Consider the following 21,709-nt stretch of genomic DNA (forward strand, 5'->3'; position numbering starts at 1 on the left):
TAATGCAGGAGCGTTTTGTCACAAGGCCATTATAAGGCTGTGTAGCATTAGCCCCTTGTTCGGCTACTCCCACTCCCATTGCATCTATTCACATTCATGTCAGTGACAGCGCCGTGCCATTTAAACGCGTCTTCCCTCGCCTGTTGTACAGGTATCGCCAGGCCTTCACCGTGTTTTGTGGACTTCTAAGTTTAAGGTCCGATCAAAAATGTTGCAGGGAGCTTCTCTGGTGGCACACATCTGATGTTTGTTTCCTCCTAAAGTCAGTTATTGTCTCAATGAACCACCATGAAACCTTCAAGCTGGCCTCTGTCTGAGACACCCAGCATCCTCTCGGCCCTGGAATTTCTGTATACGGCGTGTGTAATTCAGGTTCGCTCGAAGGCTACAGCTATAAACGTGTAACCATGACAACTGTGTTCTGATTGGCTCTGCCGGCACGGGAATTAACGAGAGCGTCATCCAATGTGAGCGCAGGGTGCGCGTGGCGCTGGCAAACCCTCGTGATAACGCAGGCACAGTGATGCGAAAGTGGCGGCGTGAGATGAGCCCGGAGGAAATGACTGCACCCAAAACAAAGCACGAGCGAGGGATAAAATATTAGAAATTAAGACGTGTGAATTATGATGTTTTAACAGCTGTGCGCGTGAGGAAAACATGTCCGGTTTGTCCATTACGCAGTCCATCAGCTGGCGCGGCTGAAATCTCTCTTCTCCTCTCCTCTCTGGATTGTGGATTGTGACAAGTGCCAGGACAGCAAGCAAACAGGAGCAGGACTACAACTCTTCCCGGGGATTGTCGCTCCGCCGCCTGTGAACGGGAGGTTCCTCCACTTTTCGCCTGACAGCACACCCTCCCGGAGCCAAGACGTTGTTCCGCGTAGACCCGGGTTGCCCCAGTCCGAGCAGCGCAGTCCGTAGGTCGGCACTCGGCGCCCTGCAGGCCGGAGACATGATGGTCCACTGTGCCGGGTGCGAGCGGCCCATCCTGGACCGGTTCCTCCTCAACGTGCTGGACAGAGCCTGGCACGCCAAGTGCGTCCAGTGCTGCGAGTGCAACTGCAACCTCACCGAGAAGTGCTTCTCCAGGGACGGGAAGCTCTATTGCAAAATGGACTTTTTCAGGTAACAGAGAGTCTGGATTCAGAGCTCTGATTCTTCACAACAATAGGCGTCACACTGTAAGATTAGGTCAAACTTTCCATGGATGCGATATTGATAAGAATTTAGAAATAAATTAAAGACCGTGTAGCCCACAAAGTCAGGCCTTAACTTAAATCATATGTGCACAAGGGTCAAAATATCACGTCACAGGTTAAAACTTAAAGCCAATGTCATTGTCCTGCAGGTTTCTACAATAAAAAAGTTACCATGCAGAATAAATGTAAAAGTACAACTGATAACTCATTTAAAAAAAAATTATTATTAATTATTCGTCTCTAAAATGAAATATTGGTCACAATGTGACCTTTGAATATGGCCTTTACAATAAAACAACTGCAGTGTCATTTCATTGTGCAGCCACGTGTACTCTGTGCTGAACATTACTATCTATTTTCCACTTTTTTTTCAAACAGCCATTAGGCTATTAACCGGTGCACAATTCCTAAAAAAAGTGTCTCGGGTAATTGAGTGATGAGTGAAGCCTTGTTTGTCCCGTCGCACTCTCTTAGCATCATTTTCATTCGTATATGTGTCAGTTATTTTCTCCCAAATTGTCTAATGACATGTAAGACACATTAGCCTTTTGTCCGGACGGGCTATTATTGGCCTCGCGCGGCCTTGGCCATCATATTACCGCAGGTCCCATCAAGCGGTGGATTTAAATGGCCAGCCATTAGCCAGGCGAAACAGTAATCACACTAATATGTCCATTTGTTGTGTAAGTAGAGTAGGAGTTGTGCCCTTTCGCTGGGGGGAGGGGGGGGGGGGGGGGCTTGTCCATGCATGTGAAAGAGAGGAACAGTGGAGCGATACCATTGCAAATGGGGAGACAAGCCTACATTAGTGTTAAAACAATGCTCCACAAAAGGAGTGCTTGCTTTCACCCAGAGGCTTAAAGCCCCCCCCCCCCGATAGGCCAACTGAAAATCCAGGTAGAGCAGGCCCAAAGTGAGCCTCGAACATCTGCTAAAACTCTCAATAACAGCCTCAGGTGATAACTGTTTATATCACTCAGGTGTGTTTTCTCTCACCTCTTTCCGTCATGAAATTACAAAAAAACAAAAACAACCAGTCACCACGTCTTTTTCCCAACCAGGAGGGGAATTCTGCTGAATTCATTTTAGGTTGTATTTGTGTATCAAATTGATGAGTCTTCTTCCCACTCGGTATTTAAGCGGGTGAATATGGATTAAGAGAAGATTTCCACGCTAAAATGCTCCTACTCTGCTTAATCCGGTTATATATACATGGCTACAATGTGTTGATTGTCACTAATAGGTTTTGCGTGGGGTTATTGTCAGAGCACCTCCATCAAAATAATGAACACGAGGTTTTTTTTTTTTTTTTTTTTTTAAAAAGCCTGACTTTTTTTAATTGAATTTTTTATTTCCGTTTGAATGGTCTCCACCGCCATTACTAATACTGCCAGTTGAATATAGAGAGAGACAAGTAGACATGCCTTTTGTTTATTGTGAATTATTATTCATTAATTACTTAATACTTTACCAAAATAAACTGCTTATATAAGATTATTCTGGCTTTTACTGGGATGGTGAGAAATAAGAAACATTGGGTTTTGAGCCATATTATTCCTCTTCTTATAATTTTTTTAATTTTTTTTATTGTGTGCTGCTTTTTGTTGTGTAGTAGAATAGTTTGACCATTATTACAATTTGATCTCTGTTATTATTTTAAATGCTCGAATAATGTATTCTTACCAAACTATAATGCTTTAATAACGCATTTTATTTATATTTATATTACCACAGATATGCACATTTATATCAGGCCCTTAGCCAGCCTATAGTTGAAGGGGGGTTCTTTTTTTTCCCCCAAAAAAAGAGAACCTCTTGGAGTTTTCCCCTCATTTTGTGTTTATTTATGAGGTTGAAATTCTTCATTTTGTGACTTTTTATGCACTAATCTGTTCTGGATTGGCTTCTACAAACAAGCTTTTGGATGCACCGATAATATGTACTACAATGCTGTCATATTGCTTTAAAAAATCACAAAAAACGGATGTAATTCTGGACCTTTGGTAGTGAGTGTCTACGGGATTATAGACATAAATCTCGATTAAAAAAAAAAAAGAAAAGAATAATAATGATATGATGTTGTGTTGGCCAAACCAGCTGGCTTTTGTGTTATCATTATGTTTGGGCCTAAACTGAATGTTAATTTGGCTTTTGTTTAAAAACATTTCACATGAATATTTGGTTCCGTGCAGGCGCTTTGGCACTAAATGCGCGGGCTGTCTGCAGGGAATCTCGCCAAACGACCTGGTGCGCAAAGCCCGCAGCAAGGTGTTCCATCTCAACTGCTTCACCTGCATGGTGTGCAACAAGCAGCTGTCCACGGGAGAGGAACTCTATGTCATAGACGAGAACAAGTTCGTGTGCAAAGAAGATTACTCGAGCTCCGGGGCCATTAATGAAGTCAACTTGAACTCAGGTAAACCAACGCGATAATAACCTGAGATATATATGTGTGTGTGTGTGTGTGTGTGTGTGTGTGTGTGTGTGTGTGTGTGTGATTTTTGTTTCCTGTTCGATACAAATAAGCAAAAGCAAAATCATCTCTTTTTTTATCGCCATGTTGTTGAATATTATATAGCCTAAACGTCTATCTGACTAACCTGCCTTTCAGTGGACAAAAAAAAAAAAGACGAGGATGGAGGCTTAAAATGTCCTGTAAGATTCTGTTTTTTTTTTCCACATTTCCATCAGTCCGTAGAGAGCATTTAACAACAACCTTGTCAGATGAATGGCTTCAATATTTACCTCCACAGGACAATGGCTTTCTATTATTGTACGCCAGGATCCGCTGGGGATGATGAGTATAGGCTAGGCTGTGTTAGTCCGGCCGTGTTTGCCGCTCCTATTTCCGCAGTCTATTCATCCATCCTGATAGCACGCTCCCTTCTTCTTTACAGGCACATTATGGACATAAGATGTGTTATTTATTTTACATGTCATATGGTCTATGTGTGCAAGTTATTGTGTTGCCTTAAATGAGAAATAGTCAGAGTTACGTTGAATTTGTGCCATTTTTTGTAAACACGTCAGACATCAAATCTGCAAATTACAAATAAATACATTAAAAAAAAAAATAGCATAGGCAACATAAAGAAAAGAAACGTGCAGAGAAAGCGTATGCTACAAATCTAATCCGAGTGACTTTTTCGTCTTCTTTTAAAAAAAAAAATTCAGTCAACTATGACATATTTTAAATCCCTGTATCCCCCCCCCCCCTGACATTTCGGATCGTGACCCTCGTCCTGTTGGTTTTCCCCCTCAGTGTCGTCGTGTACAGATAGGAGTTTATCGCCGGATCTGCAGGACCCAATACAGGACGACATAAAGGAGACGGACAATTCCACGTCCTCAGATAAGGAAACGAACAATATTGAGAACGAGGAGCAGAACTCTGGGACCAAACGGCGGGGGCCCCGGACCACCATCAAGGCCAAGCAGCTGGAGACGTTAAAGGCCGCGTTCGTCGCCACGCCGAAACCGACCCGGCACATCCGGGAACAACTGGCCCAGGAAACGGGACTAAACATGCGAGTCATCCAGGTACAGATCAGCTGTTTGTGTGTGTGTGTGTGTGTGTGTGTGTGTGTGTGTGTGTGTGTGTGTGGGCTCAGTGGGGCTGAACGAGGGAGGGTCTGGAGAGACAAAGACAAATCCGAGAGAAATGACCGGATTATGAATCCGTGACATCACTCGAGATTGTAATTAAAGGCCTCGTCATCTGTCAGAGAAACGTTCAAACATGACGTGGACATACATCCACAGTGACATTTTCCACCACGCATTCTGTATGTGAATGCTTTTTTTTTTTTTTTTTTGTTACATTTGATGGACATTTCTCAAATAATAAGCTAATGATAGAAACGATGTTTTTGTCATTTTGCATTTAAATTAGCTGTCTAACAATAGTTGAAGTGCAAAACACATTTATGAGGAAGCAGTATGCTTCCCCAAAATTAGTTTTATTTTCCCACAATGCTGTGTTTTTTTAATATTTAACATGGACAAAATTCAATTTTTATTTAATTTAATTTTGAACTTTTGGAATTCTTACACTGTTTGATGCTTCTATTAGCTGCTTTACTTAAAAGAGAGAGAGAGAGAGAGAGAGAGAGAGAGAGAGAGAGAGAGAGATGGTTTTCAAATGTAATGGTGCTCACTCCACTATTTTTTTTATTCCTATAATTTGCATCTAATTCCCACGCTGCTGTATCCATATCTGCAGGCGTTCATTTATGTTCTGAAATTAAGATCTAGTAATCCAAATCACTGATGCATGGATATAATAAATCCTATGTTTTTTTTAGTTTTTTTTTTTTTTTAAGAAAATCATTTATTTTGTGCAAACGGCGCTTTATTTCAGTAATCAAACGTGTTGCACAGCCATGAAATTAGTGAAAGGTGAGTCTTGTTTATGCCAAAGGCGAGAGGAACCCCGCACACAAACATGTTCTGCAGAATAACGCGAGCATAACACACCGTTTTGGACCCTTTCTCTGTGTCTGTCTTTTAACACACACACACACACACACACACACACTGGGTGCAGACTGTGTCAGGATGATTAGCACCATCTCTGCCAACTGTGATATGTGGCTTTTTGTGCACTCACTGTAATTATCGCTGATTTCACAGATTTACATACCACCCTCCCCTTTCCCACCACTCTGCTCTTACTCACTTCCAGCCTGTTCCCACCGCTTATTAGAGCAGAACAGGGCCTCATCTATATCATATACTGCATGCCGCTACGTGCGTGCGTGTGTGCATCAACAGAACTCAATCAAACAGTCAATAAATCAATCAGGCCGTCGGGCAGTCCATCTCACCGTCCGTGATCCCTGCCCCTGTGTTGCTCGGAGCCAAAATGGAGGCTCTGTTTCGTCATCTTCCTCCTCCTCGTTCACTGTGCGTTAAATACCATTGCTCTCAACACGGGGAGCCCTGTGAGCCACGCTGCTTCTCCAGCATGTGCATGTAATCCCTAAGCAACGCTCTCTCGAGGGAAGCGAGAGCATTTCCATAAAAATGTACCCTACAGTTAGACGATTGTTCTCAATAAGCAGGTGTCGCCTTTGCCGCTGGAGCACATAGAACAGAGCCTAAGTGGTGTTAGGTGTTTTTGTGTGTGTTTTTGTTAATCTGCAGCACAGTGGGATTTTGCCTCTGGTGTAGCCTGGCTGGGATGAGCATACATCATTATGCAGCAGTGAAACAAGATGTGTTTATAATGCAGACATTCTTCCACATGGTGTGTAGTGAAATCCTCCTTTGTTCCTCTTCAAAGACAGTTTATCTCACGTTAGCGATAAGGCTTTTTATACTCTGATTTGTGGCTTTGACAGTTTATTTTAACTTGTGCATTAGGTTCTGTGTTGGGGTACATTTATATTGCTTTGCTTTTCATTTTACATCAGGAACATGAAAATTCTGGGTCCAGTTTATTAGTCTTATATTCAGCAATAAATAAGACACTACATTTCAAACAGAGCATTTTTATGCATTCCCTCACTTCTTAAGTTGGTCTTTGGTAATTTGTGCTTTTCAAAGATATATTGTAACATTTATATTATATGAATAAAAGAGTAAATTACTTAAGTGTTGTTAGTTAAATAATCAAACCCTATGTAGTTGTGATCTTGCACTAGAATATTTGTTATTCTTAAATTTGGTTGGTTTTAGCTTTTTCTGTGAAGTGTAACAGCTTTTAGTTTAACTTTTAACTAGTTGATTTTTTATAGTCATTTGAATGCTGAGATCCAAGAATGTAAACCTCAATTACTGCTAATTGAAATACTCTAAATAATGATTAAAGAGCTGTCAGATAACTGGGATGATTATTAAAAAAAAAAATAATGCCTTTGAATTGTGGCTCCAACACAAACTCTGTAACAACAGTGAGCATGACATTAAACAGATCAGGTAAATTAACTAAAATGATCAGGATCCAAATTAAGTTAATACATAATAATTTGTTGTAAGTTCTGTCAGTTATGCTTCATTGCAACAGACTGAATCTTGTTGTGATTGTGATTAGAGTCTGAGACTTATACAACAACATGGTTTATAGGTAAAAAAAAAAGAGAGAGTTCTCTGCGCTTCTGCAGACCACAACAATCTGGTGCAACCAAGGCAGGACAAAACAGTGTAAAGTAACAAAATTGCCGGTGCATCAAAACGTTAGTCACTGTTATGCACCTTAAAAAATAAAACTATAAAGTAAGAAGACATCTGTGTTGCACCGGCAATTTTGTTACTTAACATGGTTTATGCTCTTGGCACGGCGTAGTCGAGGAATAGAGTAGTGGCAATCTGAAGCAAAAGCTGAAACCCTTTTAACTGGGCTCCTGTCTGTCTGGTTGGATGTAGGTTTGGTTCCAGAACAGAAGATCCAAAGAGCGACGAATGAAGCAGCTGAGTGCTCTGGGGGCCCGGCGGCACGCCTTCTTCAGGGGCCCGAGGAGGATGAGGCCCCTGGGAGGCAGGCTGGAGGATCCTGACATTTTAGGACCTGGGGCCTACGGCTACTACGGAGGTAAGGAATAAAGGATTCTTTTCTGCCAATACATGCAACTAATAAAAATGAAGTGCACGGTCCTGGTCCTGCATCTTTATCTGTATCCAGTGCCTAAGATGGGCCGGTACCCAGCAGTACTTAGTACCGACACTTCTGATTTTTGTCCACAAGAGTACCCTTACTTCTAATTGTTATTTACAGTATTATTAATAGGCTGATATTTATGGATGCTGTGTGCCTTAATCTTGCTGATTTAGCACAATCATTTCCCAGTTTAGGATCAATAAAGTTCATCTATCTATCTATCTATCTATCTATCTATCTATCTATCTATCTATCTATCTATCTATCTATCATCAGACATTCAGGACCCCCATATAGCCTGAATAGAATGATCTTTTGTTTCATAAGTATATTTCCAGACATTGCATTGATGCAACTATGAGATTGGTAGTCAAATTAAGCTCCTTAGATCGAATAGTCAACTATTCAGCGTCGCCACTACAAGATATACTGTACGTATGATTATAAATATATCACAGCAATGTTGATCTTGTCATGGAACTGCTCAACTAGGGCTCTGGAACCTTTTTTTGTCCAATCCAGGCAAATGTAATCACAACAATAATATCTATGCTGGTTTCATTCTCACTTGAAACAAATGTGATATTGTGTAACTTAATTGCAACCTTGATCAACACGGCTGGTAGTTATGGTGTCAGGCTGCAGGAAGATTACATAAAGGTTGTTGTTTATCTACTGCAGATGTCACCTCTGGGTGGTTTGTTTGGACATCGAGGGTTACATGAGTTTCTTTAATCTATTCGTCTTTTGTTCAAAGATACAACATACTGTAGGATCAGTCCTTGGTTTGACTCTAACCTTGGGGACTATTCAGTCAGTCAGTGCGTCTGTTCCGGGAGAATTTCACTCTGGAGAATGAAACGTATACGTAAAGATTGCGAAGGCTCACAATAAGCATTAGCCTGCCTAACTGTCACATAATGCCACTTGGTATACACGTGAGAGCGGAACAGATGTATCCAATCACACCACAGCTTCAGTCAAGCAAATAAGCTCAATAGACACAGTTCATCTTGATTTACCTAAACATTTTCAGAACAGAGTGTAAACCCTGGATAAATAAAACACATAGAGCTGGAAGGATTAATCCATTAGTTGTCAACTATTCAATTAATCAGCCACTATTTTGATTAATCGGATTGAGTCGTTTTTTAGGGGGAAAAAATTCTCTGATTGCAGCTTCTTAAATGTGAATATTTTCTAGTTTCTTCTCTCCTCTGTGACAGTAAACTGAATATCTTTGAGTTGTGGACAAAACAAGACATTTGAGGACGTCGTCTTGGACTTTGGGAAACACTGATCCACAGTTTTCACCATTCTCTGACATTTTACGGACCAAACAACTGATCAATAAAATAATCGACACATTCATCGACAATGAAAATAATCGTTAATTGCAGACCTAAGCACAACACCAGTATTTATGAGATTCTGCAAAAGAAACGTGTGAGTCTTACGTTTTAATGAAGATGAAAGCGTGCCTTACAGCCATTAAAGATAACAGCATTTGATTAAAAAAAAAAAACCTCACGTCTTGAACATCGTTCTATTTCTGAAGACTTTGCTAATTTCCTCCTTGAAAATAAATCTGTTACGTCTCCAACAAATTATTGTAAGACATTTTTTTCAAGGAAAGTAACACATTAGGAGTAGATTCATTAAAAGTAGTTTTGATACATTATTTTCGAAGTGTTAAAGGAAAAAACTGAGGCTTTGGAATAATGAATAGCAAATATCTTGACTTAAAAATAAAGATCAAAGATACATATTCAGAAGATATTAACTCCAATCAACAAATAGACTGACATAAAGTTCATATCAAAAATATATTTCTTATACTAGAGTATAACCTTTATGGTCAACTATACCCAGCTGTACCCTCTTTAGCAGTAAAGATGAAATTCTTTTGGCTGGCTCCGATGGGGTGAAAACCTGTAGAGGTGAAACTCATTCACTGACCTGGACATTGCAAATTAAAAGAAGTATTTGTAGCTCTGACCTGGAACACAGAAAGCCTTTAAAAAAACGGATGGAATTTTAATTGCACAGAAGAATTTGTGTTTGATTTTGTCAAATAGTTGCTATAGCTATTAAATTGTGAAAGTTTCTTTCGATTGGATGCTGGAGATAAGGTGCGCCTGGTTTGTTGTTTTCCACATGTGAAAATGAATTGCTGATAAAATGATAAGCTGTTTTCTTAACACTGTAGTTTTCTTTTCTAATCACGTGTGCTTGAGCACAATGTGATCTCCAGTCGGGTGTCAAGACTCCTTTAAATCAATATTCCTTCAAAACGCTTGTCAAGACCACTTGACTAAAAGAAAAAATCTGGATTCTAGGGTGTCTGGATTGTGAAAAAAAACCATTTGGAGACAATAGCAGGTGGGCAGCATGTAACAACAGCGCGCTAACACAGCTCCACATTGAGCTGCAGGAATAAATCAGATGCACCTGTCATATATATCAGCAGTTTGTTTTTCATGGACAGGCTGAGAGCCGTGGTTTCTATACAGCTCCTGCACATCTACCTGAATGGCCCAGGCATTGAGTCTACAATAAACTGGAGCCGCCAAGGCTGCCACGCAGAGAGTGGGAGGGGAAAACAGAGGACAAAACCTTCATCCCTCACTCGCATCTCTCTTGCTTTCTTTGCACGCTGCTTTTCACACCCTTTTGTGTCGCAGCAGCAGCACAGGCCAGTCTGCTCGCCTTTATCTGAGCCCGCTGCTTCCTTCTGCTCCTCTGCTGCTGCTTAGAGGGAGGAATGCCTGTGTGTGGTGTGCTGCGTCTGTATGCGTGAGTGTAATTATAGTTTGCAGAGCCAATGCCCCCCCTCCATCAAATCCCCACCCCCATCACACATACACACACACACGCACACGCACACACACACACACACACACACACACACACACACACACACACACACACCGTGCAGGCCACACAAGCCCGTTGTTTATTCTTGAGGTTGGCCCACCTAGCAGGGGCGTGTTTGTGAGATCAATTAATTAACTTGTTTCCGAAAGTCGTGTCAGCTCTTATTGTTTCTCTTCACGATTTCGAAAAAGAGCCACATGCAGCAGCAAATAAATGCAGTTGTTCTAATTGGGCAACATATTTCTTTATGTGGAACCTGTTAGTTCCTGTTCAGACTGAAATAGGAGTGAGGGGAACATCTGGTGCGAGTGGAGAAATGCGAGAGCAACATCTGGGGCAGCGGGATAAAGTCTGCATCGATCTCAGTTCATGGTGGTGTGGAAACAGAATGGATTTAATGTAACTGAGGTAATGTGAAGCAGAGGGGGCAGGGTGTAGATTTGGACGGAGAATATAGAAGCGGAGAGAAGGAAGCAGGAGGCAGGTGGAAGTTTGTAATTGTTAACGGATGGAAAGTAATTGGCTACATGTGGAGGGGATGGATCCTTTATAAACTGTTCTGACAGGTTTTTTTCCTCATAAACAACTCAAGAGATAGTTTTAGGGTTTCAGTTTCAGTCCGCCTAAACGTTTTTTTTCTTAAATATATTTATCTAATTTTTTTTAAAGATTTTTTTGGGGCTGAGTCGAACCCACGGCCAGTGTGTCAAGGAGTAAACCTCTATATATGGGCGCGCGCTCTACCAGCTGAGCTACCCAGGCGCCCAGTCTGCTGTAACTTTTGCCATATCAGCACTTCACATCACACGTCATTGTCCCTTGAGACTGGCTGGGTTCAGAGCATCACTGTGCAGTCAGATTGATAATACAGCAGCGATGTGTTTGGAGATATAAGTCTCTGGTTTTTGATTAAAGGAATATTTTGGCTTTCTTGCAGAGAGTTAGATGAGAAGAACGACGCCACTCTCGAGCCTGTGTTGAATATGAAGCTGCAGCCAGAAGCCGGTTAGCTTAGCTTAGTATAAAGACTGGAAACGGCAAAATACCAAGCTTAGCTCTGTCCAAAGGTAACAAACTTGCTATATCTTGGCACATAAACCCCTGTAAAAAAATTGTTATATTATTTATACTTCTGTTTTTGTACGGATTAAACAAATGAGAATGAGTCCTTGTGCTAAGCTAACTGGCTGCTGGTTGTAGCTTTATATTTAACAGACAAATATGAGATATAACAAGAACATACCACAGGCATACAGGGCTGCTCTGAGAGACTGCAGGAGGAGCTCAGCTGCTGGTTGTTTTGCTTTTGTCCAAATTTATACTGGATGGCTCTCAAAGTGGTTTGGCACTCAGGATTGGAGTCACATGTGCACTGCTTGGAAACAATAAGGGTTGGTTTACCCAAATTACAAAAAAAAGAACAAAGAAATAACAAGTTTCTTACCTGTTGCGTTATATACAGGTTAGTCTCGCTTTGCCAGACCTTCCTTCACAGCGCTGCGGAGGAGGGTCTGGCTAGTCCACATAGCATTCTAGGATGGGATGGAAAACATGCTCTGGTTTATTGGCATTTCTTTAAACCAATCACAATCGTCTTGGGCGGCGCTGAACTCCGCACGGAGCCTCTGCAAAATAGCCTTGGAAGGGAACTTGTTTTGGTGGAACGTGTACGTTCAAAAGGTTGTTTTAGTCGTGCAACAGAAAATTCAGATTGGACAGATAGTCTAGCTAGCTGTCTGGATTTACCCTGCAGAGATCTGAGGAGCAGTTAACCATAGTCCTCAGAAATCCACCGGAGGTTAGAACGCCAACACAAAGAAAGCAGAAGGAAACGGACATCGGCGAAAATACATGCATCCGGCGGAATTTTCTGCGGCACCGGAGCAATCCCGGAAGTGGAACGTTGTAGATATAGATAGATTCCTACATCCTAGTCCAATTTAAAGGAGGCAAATGAATTATTTGGTGCTGACAGCATTACAAACAGCTTCTCTGTTATTCTGGATCCACAGTACAACCAGTAAGCAATTGTCATCGGAACTACCGAAGAAATAGTCCCTATACAGTATAAACTATTTACAGTTCATTATCCAAAAGGGACATTGTTTGTGAAAAAACATATTCAATGTCTAATTATTCAATGCTGGGAGCACCAGAGATTCCTTTCACTACCGTTGGATTGGGGTGGAGGCAGAAATCATTCAGTTCAGTTCAGTCAGTTTATTACCCCAGATGGGAAACTTGATTAGCAGTCAGGAGTGCAAGATAAAAACAAAAAAAACATAAGTACAAAGAAACCAAAAGACAACAATACAAAAACAAAAAGTACAAAAACGTTTCCTGCACATACAATATACAGAACACTATTTTACGCAATGCTACAGCAGCAATCTCTAGTTTTTATTTGAGTTTTTTACTCCTATTGCTCTTGACTACTCTGAATCTATGGCCTGAGGGGTGTTTTCAATCTCAATCATAGACACAAATATCTCAAAACCTGGGCACATAAATACAAAAGTTTCTGCATAGCTAGATATTACTATATGTCCGCGACTGAATCATTTTTTTTTTATATTTTGCAACCCTTTAACCCTTTGTTATGAATCCTGGTTGTAATGGACAGCATTCAGGATCAATTTAGAGACTCAGTAAATTCATAAACAACAAATGATATTGTCTTCATGTTAGAGGAATAATATGAATATACATAGAGACCTCAAACATTAGCCGGGGACCCAAACTGTGCCGCAACCTCTCAGAGGCGTGAACATGTCAGTCATTGTTAGAGGTTAGGGAGAGATTAATTGTAAATCCGAGTGTGCGCTGGAGATTTTTTTTGTGAAAGCAAGGAATTTGGGCTGTATTCTGTCATTACTGTGGCAGTTTCTGCTGCAGCGCTTTCATGTCAATGCCACGGAATATTTTAGACAAGAAAAACATCAGTCAGGAGTCAAGCTTTGCTCAAATATTTCAAACCTGAAGTTGGAGTTTCAATACATAACGATAATAAATATTTAAATGAGTTATATTACAGACATTCACGTTCCTCAAAGGATGAATCCTACGGACTTTGCTTTCATGCGCCATGTACTGTAGGAAAAATGTACAGACTAAAGAAGCCTTCGCTCCTTCTTAGTGCATATGTGTTTCGGTTAGTTTAGTTTAATTTAGTCACATATTATTTAAAAAATAATAAGGCTTTGATACACGGTAAGACATTGTGCAAGGGAGGTTAGAAGCCAAGAAAAGGCTCATAAAGATAACACTAGTTACACTGAGCAGCAGTGTAAATTAGAAAAGTGTACAAAATGGGATGAATTACAATAAGATCTTTAAAGTTATTTTTGTGTCATGTGTGTGGATATATGCATGACACCATTGAATGTAGGCTCCAACAGAGAACTTCCTAATGCTTTGCTGACATGTAACAACAGACATAATGTGTTTTTGATAGAGAACAATTTTGTCTTACTGACGATGATTGTGATGCTGCACAATTGTTCTCACTGTAAAGATGAAAGGGTAAACCTGTCACTGGCACGACTGACTCCACTCATGTGGAAAGCTATTGATGATCCAGCACTGTGTCTGTGGATAGAAACACAGCAGCAAGGTGTGTTTGGAATGGGAAATTCAAAACCGGTGTCCATAGGAGCAATAATGCTGGATTCCGAGCTGAAACGATTACTAAATGTATACTCGCCCAACAATTATTTGGATGCTTTGCTGCTTTTTTTCTAGTTTATAGTGCTGTAAATTGAATATGTTTGGGGTTTGGACTAGAGCTGAGCGATTTAGGGGAAAAATCAAATTGCGATTTTTCTGCCAGATATTGCGATTACGATTCGATTTGCAATTTCTTTTGCGAAGTGTAGCTAAAGTTCAGTATTCACTGTGTAACAGATAAAACATGTCATGGATCATTATAACATCTTGAGACACATCAAAACTGATCTATATTCTTATGCAAGGATGAGAACATAGATATGAATTGCGAGAAAATAAGTGATTTTCTTTCAGAAAACATGGAACAGTCAAACACAGAACTTTTATCACAAAAGTTAGTTATAATAATAATAAACAATTCCAATTAAAAAAATATCAGTACTTTCCTGTAAACTGAGATGTCTGATATGCCTCAGTTCCACAGCAGCGTCTACATATTACACCTTCTACCATCATGTTAAATAAAGTAATATAAATAAATGAAAAATCCACTGAAAATAGGACATTTCTGTAAACAATCTGTGATATGTAACATTAATCCAGCATTTATCTTATGGAAAAAAAACAGTAAATATAATAATAAAAAAGGAATAAAAAATGTTAAACCAAATGTTACACCAAACATTCAACTAAATATTGCACATTCGATTAATCGCGGTCTTCACGATTAGCCAATCGCATTCTTTCAAGTCTCGATTTCGATTTGAAAACGATTAATCGTTCAGCCCTAGTTTGGACTGTGGGTCGGACAAAACAAACAATGTCAAGATGTCCCATGGGGCTTTAGGGAAATTGCGATGGGCATCTTGTACTATTTAATGATGCTTTATAGACCAAACGATTAATCAATTAATCAAGAAAAACCTTTGTCAGATTAGCTGATAAGGAAAACAATTGTTATCTGCAGCCCCAGTTGAATTGAATGCTGGGAATAATTGGAGCTTGATGTGTGTAGCTCAGGAAATAGCCACAGCCCAGTGCGGTATACAGGAGAGGGATGTTGCCAGAAGCTGCATCCGGACATGACGGAGAGAGATGCAGCCGACGGGACCTGGCAGCGCTGCGGGGAGCCTGGAATCTCATTTTAGAGTTCCTCATCCAAATCGTGAAGTTTCAGCAGGGGAATCCATCGAGGTGCACGCACGGCTGCGAGCTGAATGAGTGAGGGAGATGAATGCAGTGTGTAAAATGCGAGAGAACTGAGGTGGAGAAGTGTGGAGTTGTTTATACACTCAAATGAGGCTGTTGGAGACCGGTTGGTTGGAAATTTGACATGATCAATTTCACCACTTAGGTATAGGGGTGGAGGTGTGTGGAAAGTCGCACACCGCTGTGGGGAACTATGTATATTCAAAGTCTTTGATAGAAAGTCTAACCCCGTGTATTCCCCTGTCTCTTCTCAGAATACCAAGGCGACTATTATGGACCAGGGAGTAACTATGACTTCTTCCCCCACGGCCCTCCATCCTCGCAGGCTCAGTCTCCAGCCGAGTCTCTCTACGTCCTGGGCTCTGGACCCGGAGCCATGGAGGGATCAGGGCACCACCCTTCAGACGACCAAAGGTTCACGGACATGATCTCCCACGCGGAAACCCCCAGTCCGGAGCCGGGCTTACCGAGCTCCCTGCAGCCTGTCCCGGGGGAGGCTTACGGGGGCGGACCCAGTCCTCCTTTCTCCTTGGCTAGTAACTCCAGCTACAGCGCTCCGATGTCCCACCAAGGCCAGGAGATGGGTGAAACCACAGCCTGGTAAAGGATAAACCACAGGGACCGTTCCTAGGCTGAATGTCAGCCTAGTTAATTCAGGAGATGAATACAATAAAACACACATTGTGGAGTGAAAAATACAGCTGACATTTTTATGGAGGACTTTTTAAAATCACGGACTGATTTTCACAATAATTGACGAACTGAAAGAAACGGAATCAAGAATGGGGCAGGCTGCTGGAAAAAGTAATATTTGCTGCCCAGTAGACACTCCAAAGCATATCCCTTCCTGGATTACTGGACTTGAATTATAAAAAAAAAAAAAAAAAAAAAAAAAAGAATTTGCAATTCCACCCAGCAAAAATGCTTCTCACCTTCCCCTTGATATTACCGAAGGTATCTTCTAAAGCTCTACGAGCACATTAGAGACAAATGCCAACGGGGACATCTTTGGTTCTCTTCATTTCTCACCACATTTGTTTGTTTTTGTTAAAATGTTGCTTTAAAGCATTAGTTTTTTCATTCTGTTCATTGTTAAGTTGCCGCTCTACCCTCAAACTTAAAAAGACAAAGGAACAGGTTTTAATACACGCTTTAATCTTTAATATTCATATACAAACACGTAGGTGGCAATCGAGACACGATTAGTCAAAACCGTTGCTTTAAACATCTTCTCTGTAAGACATGTCAAATCAAAGGCTGCTTCTTCATAGAAACTGTACACACACACACACACACACACACACACACACACACACACAACTCTGACATTGACTTTCTCAAGCATACATCTCAGCTTTGAGTCCCTTAATGCACAAAAAGCATTCTTGACCATAGCTCAAAAGAAGGATGTCTATACTATTATTCAAAACACGGACACAATTATGCAGACACTTGTACTCACTCAAGCGCGCGCGCACACACACACACACACACACACACACACACACACACACACACACACACAGCCGGCCCTGATAGTTCTGCTCAGCAGACTGCTTCACCTGACCTTCCTTTTGTTACTGTCCCTTTAAAAAAAAACATGTTTTAATGGAAACGATTTTCAAAAGAACATTGAACCCATAATGGAGAATCTACTTCAACAGCTGAGGTCTCCTTTCTCTAAAGAGAGAAAACAAAAGAGGGGGCAGACAACATCTGTGACATTGCCTCTGTCAGCTCTGAAGCACTCATTGCCATCTAGTGGCCTTAAGACACACTGAATTAAAAATCAGCTCAAAGCAGCAAGCAGCGTCCGGCTGTGTGTTTGGGAACATCTTTGTGCCGAAGAGGACAAATTCATGTTGTTGTTTTTTTCTCTAAATAATGAAAATAAATAATTCTGCAGCTTCAAGTTTCATCAGGGCTTCAATTTGAAAAGTCAGCCTTTGCAGAACTACATTAAAAGAAACACAAATATGTTTACCTCTCCTTATAATAAAGCTTCTGAAAGGACACGTACCCGGTTAGCTGATATTATTCGCAACAAAACCTCCCATAACTCTTTCAAATCCATCTCGTCTTTCAGCTCTCGTTTCGTCATACACAACAACGTCTTAAGCTAAACTCATCCAACACTTGTAATGCTGTTTGTCCACAAAAGTTCTCTCTACTTGAAATATTGTTTTGAGATTATTTGCGTTTCCTTTTGGACATTGTATAAGATCTAGAGAGAGTGTGTCTTATTTCTGATGTATTGAGATATTCTTGGATACAAAAGCGTGTGTGTGTGTGTGTGTGTGTGTGTGTGTGTGCGTGCGCGTGTGTGCGTGCTTGAGCGCTTGGGGATGTGCGTATGCGTGCTCATGTGCGTGCGTGTGTGTGCATTTAAATGGGCAAGGCTGTATTATTTCTATGTAAATAGCACTGGTAATAAAACCTTCTCTTACAACTTGAAGATTTGGCTTTCTTCTTAAGCTTCATCACACAGTCTATCTTCTGTTTTCTTCTGTTTGTAGGGGTGGGAAGTAACTTAGTACATTTACTAGAACAAGTACTGTGCTCAGGTCCAATCTGTATGTCAGATTTCCATTCTATGCTATACATTTAAGAGGAAAGTATTGCCCTTTCTACACCTTTACATTTATCTGGCAGCTATATAGCTTATTTTTAAGATTTTAAAATCAAAACATAAGCTATAGTAAGCTTATAATATATGATGCATTGTTACAAAATAAACTACCTAACAGTATGTGATTTAATAAGCTCCATCTCAACATTTAAGTGCTGGGTATATTATTATTATATAACGTTGCCGTTGGGCAGAAACCTTGCATCTCCATATTTCATTATTTACATTTTTTTCATAAATCAATGCTATTGGCCACCCTTTAAATCTGTCTGCGGGTTTTTACAAATATTTAAACAGTGACGAGATGATTTCACCTGACTTTGAGAAAAATAGCTCAATGAAATTCAAATTAGCCTTTTTTAATTTCCTGAAAAGCAACGGTTTTGGACATACGAGATTTTCGCTCGACAGCGACAATAAGGAGTTGATGAGTTGTAATTACAGTTATGGCTTTATTCACATTTATTCACTTACTATGGCTTAATGAATGACTTATTGACTGTTCTGTTGCCAGACTGTGCTAGCCTCCTTTGTAACATTCCACATAATAACAACAACAACAACAACAACAACTGTATTTTCTTTTTTTAATTAAGATTAAGATAATACTTTAAATCTGCATTATTTGCTATTTATGGCCGCTTGGGGGCAGTGTAACAAGCTAAAAACACAACATTAACTTATTATTGACTTATAAAGATTGTATGGCGAACATGCTAGCAAACAGCTGCTTAGTTACACTTCCAGCAGACACAGAACAACATTAGCATTTGGAGTTGTATTAGCGAATGCAATTCACTCAGCTTTTAGCTCTTGTTTACTCCCATCCAACCGTGAGGGAAATATCTGGCTCTTTAGCTCCTAAATCTCCATTTTATTCACCAGCTAGCTGCTAACTGTGTGTCTGCCGTTTGGTGCTGTGCAGGTAGCTGATAGTGGGTTTATGATCCAACGTGATCTCATGGTAAGGCGTATAAATAGAACCCCAATTTAAAGGACATTTTGCGAGTCGCGTCAACGCATTTTAAGCTTGCCGTTCTCATTCCCAACTCGTCAGTTTAAACACATGGTTAACGTTGTGAATTCAAACAAAACTACTCGGTTAGGTTAAGGAAAAGATCTCAATTTGGGTTCAAATAAGTCTGTTTGTTTCACATAAACAAAGTTACGTACGTGAGTAAATTAGTGTCAATGTGAAGGGTTAGTCAACGTTGACTTTTAGTATTACACGGGACACGAACAGCCCAAGCTCCTCCCTATGCGGACTTTGTTATACTATGTCACAATATAAGTCAGTAGAGACTAAATGGTGTGAGACACGCAAAATGACATAAGAATTTGGCATGTTATTCATGCACCATTTGGTGATACCAGCGGAGCCAGAGTTTTTACACTTGAAAACAGCTGACCTGGTCAGTGCAGTGAGACTCAACCAAAACAGCAAAGCTGCAGTCCAGAAACCAAAACAATTAACTAAAAGACCTAAATGATAATTTGTCGCTGGGAGTCACTACGTTCACATTACCCACACTCATTTGATTCATAAAAATATTTATTAGAGCACCTTTAAATTACTGTATCCATCTAAAATGTAACATCAGCATGACAAACTCTCTTTCCCTTTAACGCTGCTAACAGAAATAGAATCAGGGCCTTTTCTGAAGCCTGCAGGCACAGAAATTCCCTCCTTGCACGAAACTGACTTCAGACCATTGCCTTTGGTTCAGCCCTGCCCCTCACTGGGTCCTTCTGACCCCCCACCTCCTCATCCCCTTAGCCTCCTCTTTATCCCCTCCTCTGGCTCCACATCCCCTCCTCTCGCTCTGGGGCCAGGTGGGCAGACGGTGGCCCAGGTCTGCAGTAATTTTCCCCCTGACTGGTTTTAATGTAAAGGGTAATGTGAGAGGAGACAGGCAGACACTATGTGTGTGTGTATATATTCACACACACACACACACACACACACACACACACACACACACACGCACACTGAGGCGGGTGTGGTCCTTAGCATCTACCAGTCCATTACCAAGAAGCTCTACATCCTCTTTATTTATTTCTTTTTTGCTCCCTCTGTTTACCCTCTAGAGTATTTTCCTCAATTCCGGTTTCTATTTCTCCATCTCCTCAGCTGCATTTTCTCCAGCGGAGCGACACACACACACACACACACACACACACACACACACACACACACACAGAAACTTGGGTGCTAGGACTTGAGCACCAGTAAACCTCCACGAAACACCCTCAGTAACCTTCACCTTGCTTTCACCCAGTAGCATCTGGTTATCACTGTCACACACACACACACATAAAGGTGCCCACTCACACTTGTGCGGCCTCTGTATCACGCGTGCACACACACAAACACACACACACACACACACACACACACACACACACACACACACACACACACACACACACACACACACACACACACACACACACACACACATACATGCACACACACAACAATCCCATTAACATCAGTACTTTTGTAATGGATGTGTTTGCGGTGCTGCTGTGGGAGAGAGGAGAGACCTGGAGTAGCTGTTATAAATCACTCGCTTGTTCCCCCTCCCCCCTAACACACACACACACACACACGCACGCACACACACACACACACACACACACACACACACACACACACACACACAGAGGCCCCTATTGGCATCACTACATGGGGCTCCCATTCACTTACTCTGCAAACACACACTCTCTCACACACACACACACACACACACACACACACACACACACACACACGCACGCAGTGCATAGCCGTTTTCTCCCCCTTCCACTCTCCTTACAGCCTGGGGTGGGGAAATCCTATTACCCTATGAAGAGGAGGAACACATCATTAATTACACTCACATACTCCTTTACACACACAAACATATCTATATGCCAGGCTAAATTGCAACACACACACACACTTACAGATCCCAGTTACTCATTCTCACACAAAACTCTTATTTTATGCTGCATCATGCTGCAATATTTTTGTGTATTGCAGCATTCCTCTGTCAGTTGCACCTTGACAGGTGACATTAGAGCTGAGCTAGTTTATCTGATAGCACACAGACACACATACACACACACACACACACACACACACACACACACACACACAGATCTCTGCTTCAGCGAGGAATATGTCAGAATGCGTGAGAAAGCAAAGTTACGATCGCCGAGAGAGATTTCAGGCAACATGGACAGGCAGATCAGGGACTGTCAGAGTGTCACCCTCAGATTTATACCGAGCCTCAACAGCCTTTTCAAGGTTTACTAGATAGATGGATGCCTTAAAGTGATACATGCACACTATAAAATGAACAGAGGAGGAGTAAGCCATGCATAGCCAGGCTGTCAGGCCGAGTGTTTATGCACCCAGGTGGGCACCTTTAGGATACATTAAGTCATGGCTATCCAAGCAAAAATAGAACAAGTAATAGAACAAGCGGCTTCACTTCAGTGCCGGGACTACAATGCAGGTTTTAATGATCCTTAAACAATGAGTTGC

General features: G+C 41.1%; 1 protein-coding gene and 1 long non-coding RNA gene across 2 annotated transcripts in view; one reads left to right on the top strand and one right to left on the bottom strand.

The window, feature by feature from the left end:
• Nucleotides 1–18,003, top strand: lhx5 (LIM homeobox 5). Its single transcript, XM_031317825.2, has 5 exons — nucleotides 1–1,124; nucleotides 3,391–3,614; nucleotides 4,461–4,738; nucleotides 7,565–7,730; nucleotides 15,803–18,003. The coding sequence occupies exons 1-5, from the start codon at nucleotides 952–954 to the stop codon at nucleotides 16,150–16,152; spliced, it is 1,191 nt and encodes a 396-aa protein (XP_031173685.1). The 5' UTR covers nucleotides 1–951; the 3' UTR covers nucleotides 16,153–18,003.
• LOC116063000 overlaps nucleotides 10,906–21,709 on the bottom strand; it is an 18,194-nt gene continuing 7,390 nt past the window's right edge. Inside the window, exons 2-3 of the long non-coding RNA XR_004108156.1 lie at nucleotides 17,521–17,532; nucleotides 10,906–10,916 (exon numbers count right to left, since the gene is read on the bottom strand). This is a non-coding gene — a long non-coding RNA (uncharacterized LOC116063000). The remainder of the gene's footprint in view (nucleotides 10,917–17,520; nucleotides 17,533–21,709) is intronic.

This window comes from Sander lucioperca, chromosome 14, assembly GCF_008315115.2.
Source record: "Sander lucioperca isolate FBNREF2018 chromosome 14, SLUC_FBN_1.2, whole genome shotgun sequence".
NCBI lineage: Eukaryota > Metazoa > Chordata > Actinopteri > Perciformes > Percidae > Sander > Sander lucioperca.

What these genes read in the sequence shown, in the direction of transcription:
- lhx5 (XM_031317825.2), top strand. Translation starts at nt 952, where the DNA reads ATGATGGTCCACTGTGCCGGGTGCGAGCGGCCCATCCTGGACCGGTTC. An exon ending in TGCAAAATGGACTTTTTCAG is followed by an intron (nt 1,125 to 3,390) that starts GTAACAGAGAGT and finishes GGTTCCGTGCAG; the next exon opens with GCGCTTTGGCACTAAATGCG. An exon ending in TAAACATGCGAGTCATCCAG is followed by an intron (nt 4,739 to 7,564) that starts GTACAGATCAGC and finishes GGTTGGATGTAG; the next exon opens with GTTTGGTTCCAGAACAGAAG.